The sequence below is a fragment of the Miscanthus floridulus genome, chromosome 11 (assembly GCF_019320115.1).
Source record: "Miscanthus floridulus cultivar M001 chromosome 11, ASM1932011v1, whole genome shotgun sequence".
NCBI lineage: Eukaryota > Viridiplantae > Streptophyta > Magnoliopsida > Poales > Poaceae > Miscanthus > Miscanthus floridulus.
This window is the reverse complement of record NC_089590.1, coordinates 96,111,564-96,118,236: the sequence shown is the minus strand read 5'-3', so window position 1 is coordinate 96,118,236 and position 6,673 is coordinate 96,111,564. Positions and strand designations below refer to the sequence as shown.

The following is a 6,673-nucleotide window of genomic DNA, read 5'->3' as shown; positions in this document are numbered from 1 at the left end:
TCTCGAACTCCTAAAATCAGATATTTTGAAATGGTTTGGATAGGTTTTGAAGGTGATTTTGTCCTTTTCTAGTTGAAAAAGTTTATTAAGAACTTGGTAAAGGTTTTTAAACCACATAAAATGTCTCCACGCTTTTAAAAATTCTATAAATAAAATATTTATACCTCATGAAAATATATATAGATGCTTCGAAGAAATGGATTTAGCTCCAGGAAAATAGGAAAAATTATCTATAAAAATCTAGAAAATTTCCAAAACTTAATAGATGCATAAACGTGTTTTCAGTCGCGAATCCATCCATATCCATGGGCCACCCAAATTTCTCACTCCTCCGGCCCATACAAAGTCGTCCTGATGAACGCCGGTCGGCCCAAACTAAGCAGCATCTAGGGTTTAGCCTCTCGAACCCCCACGAGGTTTTGCTTCGACACCGACGCGAGAAGGCAGGGGAAGAGGAAATGGCATCTTTATCCCGCACCGCCGCCGCCGCCGCCGTAGCCGTGAGGTCGGCGGTCCGCTCTGCACCCCTTACCGGCCGCGTCCTCGGAGCGCCACTGCCTTCCCTTGCCTCGCCTTCCGCTGCACGGTCCGCCCGGATCCTCCGCAGGTAGCCAACCGACTCCCTGGCGAAGTGGCGATTGGTCCTGATGGTATTCGGCGCGCGCGCTCATATCGGCCGTTTGGTTTCCGTGCAGGTCGGCGGCCACGGCGTCGGCGGGGCTCGAAACGCTAATGCCGCTGCACAGCGCGGTGGCGGCCGCGCGGCTTAGGTCCTGCATCGCCGTCGACTCCACCTGCTGGAGCTCGCTCTCGCAAGGTAACTCTTTGTTCTGGGCTGTTACCATTTGATGGGATAATGGCGTGCTGCCAAATATTTGGATCTGTTGCTGGGTGCTGCATGCTCTGCAACATTTTCTTGTGATTGTGCAGTTTGAGGTTTTCGGGTTTCGGATAAGATTGAACGGAAAAAAAGTCCTAAGCCCCGTCAGATCGCTAATTTAAGTATAATGTTTTGCCAACATGGCCACATCACCATTTCTTGAATCAATTTCTCACTGGACCAAGCAATTCATGAACTCATTACACAGTACTCATCAGGTAGTTGGTTTGTTCTACTTACGCACCATATAAACCAAGATACAGGAGTCAGGTGACTGAACTGGCTAGTTTAGTAACTCGTGCATCTTAGTGTCTTCCAGCTGTGCTTTGCACCTATGAGGTCAATCCCCAAGCTCATGATTGATTAATATATGAATGGATAGCGTGCTGTCCTGATGAAACTCCGTTTAACCTTTTAATCAATTGTGCTCGATTGTTTTTCTACAGATCTAGTTTTACATCTATGTCCAATTGTCCACTGTACTAGCAGTAAGCTATTAGTTTCTTTTTTCTAACTGTCATGATCTTAGGGAGCCCTTTTGGTTTAAAATTATTGACCAATTTTCGAGCTCTGGATACTGTGGATGTGTATGGTTGTCAAAGAAGCTGTTTTAGCTGGTCCAGTATCAGAGTTATCACCAACCAATTTATTGTCTTTTAGGTCAAGTTCATGGGAGCTACCGCTTTAGGACTGTGTGTTCATTTTTGACTTATTGGCTCTCAGTGCGAAATGGCGCATGTCAATTTGGAAACTTGTGAACTTCTATAGTAGTTTAGATTTTGTAGAATCTTTTGTTTTTTTTGCAATGTAACAAAAATTATCAACAGGGATCTTTATGTATGCAGTGATGAATAATGAATTTATTCAACATGCCTTTCACAGTTACACTAGTGAGAAGAACTTAAAATGCTAGCACTTCATATCAAAACTAGTTGCAGGCATTGTATTGTTTTACTTTACAGTAGCTTGATGCCAGTATAACTTGTTACTATAAATTATGTTTTGTATGGTTTTTTGTGGAAAGTTTGGTTGGATTTGCCGGGTGCATGATGCAACGACAGCATCCTAGTTGTAAATAGAAAGAATACAGTCTCTTTAGGACTAGTCATTGCAATCATGTTTATTGATCCACTGGTTCCATTATTGGCCCTCTTTATTCGTAAATTATGAAGAAGATCTGGTTTTAGCTATATAGACTTGCAATTTACATGTCGACTATAAGATTGTGGTTCTCTAAACTCTGAGGAAAAGTGATGCCTGGTTAAAACATTGTCCCATACATAATAGAAGAGTTTTTGTTTGTCTTTGATGCCTGAAGTCCTATTGTTGTTCACCTTTTCATTGCATTTCTCTGTTTTGTACCTTAGGAATGAATTTGGCATTCTTAACCATGAATTACTGAACCTATCATTTCCAGCTATCAAGTCTTAGGAATATGAGATCCTTCATTCTTGTTGATTAGATCAAGCTAATGAAGAAAAAAAGTTTTGTTCTTTTTCATTGAAAAAGATGGGGTTTCTATATTTTAACTGTGGTTGTTATAGGTTTAAACAAGCGCATCTGATCATGGCTAGGAGCTGAGCAGAAGAGAAGCGAGCACACTGAGTTAAAACAAAGTCATATTTTTTGGCAGATATTTGTAACATGTACTACTTTGGTTGTTGCTCTGTGTGTTTGCTCATGTCTTCAGAATGGAGCATGCAAAATTGTTCCTTGTAACTTGTTTGGCTCTTATCTTCAGTTTGATCATGATCCATGCCAAAGAAAAAAACTTGTACTTATAATAAAAACACTTCAGTTTTTCTTTAGGCGTGCAAAATTACTTGATTTGAAATAATGGCAGCATATGGTATTGCATCTTGTATCCATGGCCTGACTTGCTCTTGTATTTGGTGATATAGGATATGCTTTGCCTTTATGACAGAGAGCTGCACCTGAAGAAACCAATGAGCATTAGGAATTACAAACAAGGGCTGTAATAATGTGATTCTTGTAAACTAATTTTGCCTTTGAAGTTCATTGAATTTTGTAACGTGAATCATCCACAGATGTGCAACTGGCATTTGTTGATGTTTGAATTTTATTTATGTGGATCTATGCATTACCTGCAGCTCCTCTTTCAAACACTTGGTTCATTATTGGCATTGGCTGCTCAAATACTATTTGCCATTCCAATATAGGCATCACTTGAAATGGCTTCAATTGTGTGCACTCACAAAATTACCATGCAGGAGGATGTAACAGCCGAATCATCTGTGCACTCACAATAGAACAGTAAAAAGTGAAAAACCTATTTTCCAGTATCTAGGTTTGGTTTGCAGTTTCTCGTCTAAATTAAAGTGGTCTAAATTTTTATATTTGATCTGAACAATGTAAAGAAAATGGTAAAAATGATTAATGTAAATAGTCATGTCGTGCCTCTAGCTTCACATCAAGGATTTCTTGGAGCTACACATATCCTGATATCCAGCTCTAGGAAATCTATGGATCCGTTAGAGGTCGAGTTCGTTAAATATGGACTGAGTGCTCCACTCTTTTTTTCTTTTTTGGGAACTTTGATAGACCGAGTGCCCCTCCACTCTTCTCTCTAGATGGGCTGGACCCCTGTTTGCCAGACTGGACTGAAGTGTAGCGGTAAACTCAAGCACTGTTCTCTCAATCTCCCTACACATACAGTCCAATGGGAGTGGCTTAGAGTAAGGTGGTGTTTGGTTGCCCCTCTTAAATTTTAGCCGCTGTCCCATCAAATGTTTCGACATATGCATAGAGTATTAAATATAGACTAATTATGAAACTAATTACATAGTTTGCGACTAATTTACGAGACGAATCTTTTATGCCTAATTATTCCATGATTTGACAATGTGGTGCTACAGTAAACATGCGCTAATGATGGCTTAATTAGGCTTAAAAAGTTCGTCTCGTGGAGTACTGACGGATTATGTAATTTATTTTTTTATTAGTATCCGAACACTCCATGCAACATCCTCCCGATACACCTCCTAAATTTTAGTCACCGGATCCAAACACCACCTAAAGTTGAACGAAGTTTGTGTTGTATTATGTGCCCCATAAGACAAGCTTTAAAGAGTCATATTTTTTCTTCATTCCAGTCATTAGAGCGATTCCACAAAATGCTATCAGCATAGAGCTAAAAGGTGAAGAGGTGAGAAAACAATCTATTGGTTCTTGTATGTGTAGATTCATCGTATTTCATTGCACGGACAACGAACACAAGGAAACTACACAATGGACAAGTGCAAGCACTTCATAATCCCTAATGTACCATGTGCACTTCCTGTGGGCTGTGGATAGTTTCAAAAACGAGAGGTCTATTTTTGACCATGCAACTCTAAATCTAAATTTTGTGTCCACTGAGTTATCAATATCGCGCAAATTTGGTGATCTACTTGGTGTTAAAGTTTGTTTTGTATTGTCTAAAAATAACAAAAATCAATTTATTTTCTTTAAAATCAAAACTAATTTATTTTAAATCTGAAAAGTATGAAACTAGTACAAACTTTTCTAAAAACACAATATATTTGTTGGTGAAGGGGGGCCTGGTGCAAGCGATAGAGTCTTACCGCATGTGACCGGAAGGTCCCGGGTTCGAGTTGCGGTCTCCTCGAATTGCACAGGCGAGGATAAGGCTTGCCACTAACACTCTTCCCCAGACCCCGCACATAGCGGGGGCTCTCTGCACTGGGTACGCCCCTTTACAATATATTTGTTGGTACTCTTTAGAGTTATTGTTTTGTTTGTTCTTGTTCCTACTAGTATTTTGTTGCTTGTATAGTCATGCTAGTTACTTACTTAAATCACCTTTTTTTAATTAATATTTTACCTAATATTATCAACAGGTCTATAGTAGACGATGAGTAAATAAAGATAAATATGAAACCAACCACGTATATGCCATGCTCCACCACATACCGATCTCTAAGTTTAGTTTAGCACAAATGATGATTTAACTAAATGATGTGAACGCCCCCAGGTAATAAAACACTAGGAACAACTGAAAATAAGATTGAAATAACTCCAAATCTAACACCAAAAGACACATTATATTTTTAGCAAAAATGGTTCTAGAATCATATTTCTTTGATTTAAAATGAATGTTATGAATTTTTAGAAAACAAATCGTTTTTATTCTTTTCAATAAATGCAAAACCATCTTGAAAACAGCTAGATGGCCGAATTTCTATAGTATTGATAGTTCATTAGTCAAATATTTTTGGCTTTAGAGCTACATGATCAAAAACAAATTTAACCAATAGTTGGATGGCTAAAAGTTGACTTCTTCCATTTGAAACACTATGGTAATCTTTGAGCACGGCTTCCTGTCATTAGCTCATGGAATGCTCTGGCGGACCTAAAATCTTTACCTGGCATTCAACAATTAGGATTGGAAAGTGTCGGGTTCATAAACCCGGGGTCCCTCGGGGACCGGCTTCCACGCCAGGGCTCGGCCCAAGAAAACAGCATGTAGTTCATGGGCTGGCCCAAGAGTCTAAAACACAACGGGCCGGAAGGACAGTCCGGTCGCCGACCGGAAGGTCTACCCAAAGGAACAAACACCCGCTCGTCTACTTCTTCGGCCCACCTCTCCGACCGAAGCACTCGCTTCGGTCACCAGCCGCCTCCGGGCGGTCTCTCCGATCGGAAGGCCTGGCCCAAAACGCTGCTTCCTACTCTGACCCCACGTCTCCGACCGGGGACCCCGTAGGAAGCCTGCTTACCGCTCTTCTCCGACTGTCGCGGCCAGGGCCGATTGGGGCCATCCGACCGGGGACGCCCGCTCGGAAGGGACCAGGGGCGAACGGAGAAGGCAACGCACAAGTCAAACCACGATACCAGGACCATATCCTATACACCTACGGGAACAGTGCTCCACAACCGCCCTGACACAGACAGTATTGTAGGCGCCGACATTTGTGTCTACAGTATTGTAGGCGCCGTTGGACTCTCGTACGGTGAAAAGCCCCTCACATGCCTCTGGGCATCGATAGTACTGTGGGCGCCAGGATTCACCATACCTAGTACACGTGGTAGGGCTCCTCACATACCAACAGTATTTTGTAGGTACCGACATCTACCCTTCCTGAAGAAGACAACGCAACCTCCCATGTGCACTTGACATTCCACAGTGACATCAACAGTATTGTGGGCGCCTACCATCATCACTGTCCTCATCGGCGTGGGCAACAAGGTTTAGTAACATCCGTACTCTCTCCCTCTCACCCGTAAAGCCATCCTCTTCATCTATAAAAGAGGATGCGCTCCCTGCAACGAAGGGGGGGACTTCTTCAAGTTGAGATTCACTAGATTGATAGCTCACAACCCCTCAAGCACACGCTTAAACACCTAGCTCATAGCGGAGTTCCGGTCGCTCTCGGCCCTCCCGGTCGGACCCGACCGGGCCTCTCGTACACCCCACCTTTCTCCTTCTCGTTTGTAACCCCACTACAGACTTCGAGCACCTGGGCTCAGGAATAAAGTCATCGGCCGACCCAAACTGGACGTAGGGCACGTTGCCTGAACCAGTATAAATCCTGTGTCATTGAGTGCTAGGCCACCTCCGATCACAACGTACAGCAAAAATACAAATATTCACTAGTTGGTCACTTTCTGTACCGACAGTTGGCGTCGTCCGTGGGGAAGACGATGTACGTTCAACACTTTTTGGTCATCGGATGGTCCATTTTTTCACCACCCCCGCCGTGGCGGGCTCGGGCGATACGATTCGCTTCGGCTCGCTAGAGTATCCTGCACTCTCGCCTGCGGGGATGTGGG

At 42.6% G+C, this 6,673-nt stretch overlaps 1 protein-coding gene across 2 annotated transcripts; it reads left to right on the top strand.

The window, feature by feature from the left end:
• The first annotated feature begins 392 nt into the window (after positions 1-392).
• LOC136494059 (protein NONRESPONDING TO OXYLIPINS 2, mitochondrial-like) lies at positions 393-2,990 on the top strand. 2 transcript variants are annotated; one of them, XM_066490201.1, is made up of 3 exons: positions 393-607; positions 696-817; positions 2,782-2,990. In XM_066490201.1, the coding sequence occupies exons 1-3, from the start codon at positions 459-461 to the stop codon at positions 2,799-2,801; spliced, it is 291 nt and encodes a 96-aa protein (XP_066346298.1). In that variant the 5' UTR covers positions 393-458; the 3' UTR covers positions 2,802-2,990. The 2 variants fall into 2 exon arrangements, with proteins under 2 accessions (XP_066346298.1, XP_066346297.1); XM_066490200.1 differs by lacking the exon at positions 2,782-2,990 and adding an exon at positions 2,425-2,762.
• Positions 2,991-6,673: the final 3,683 nt, after the last annotated feature.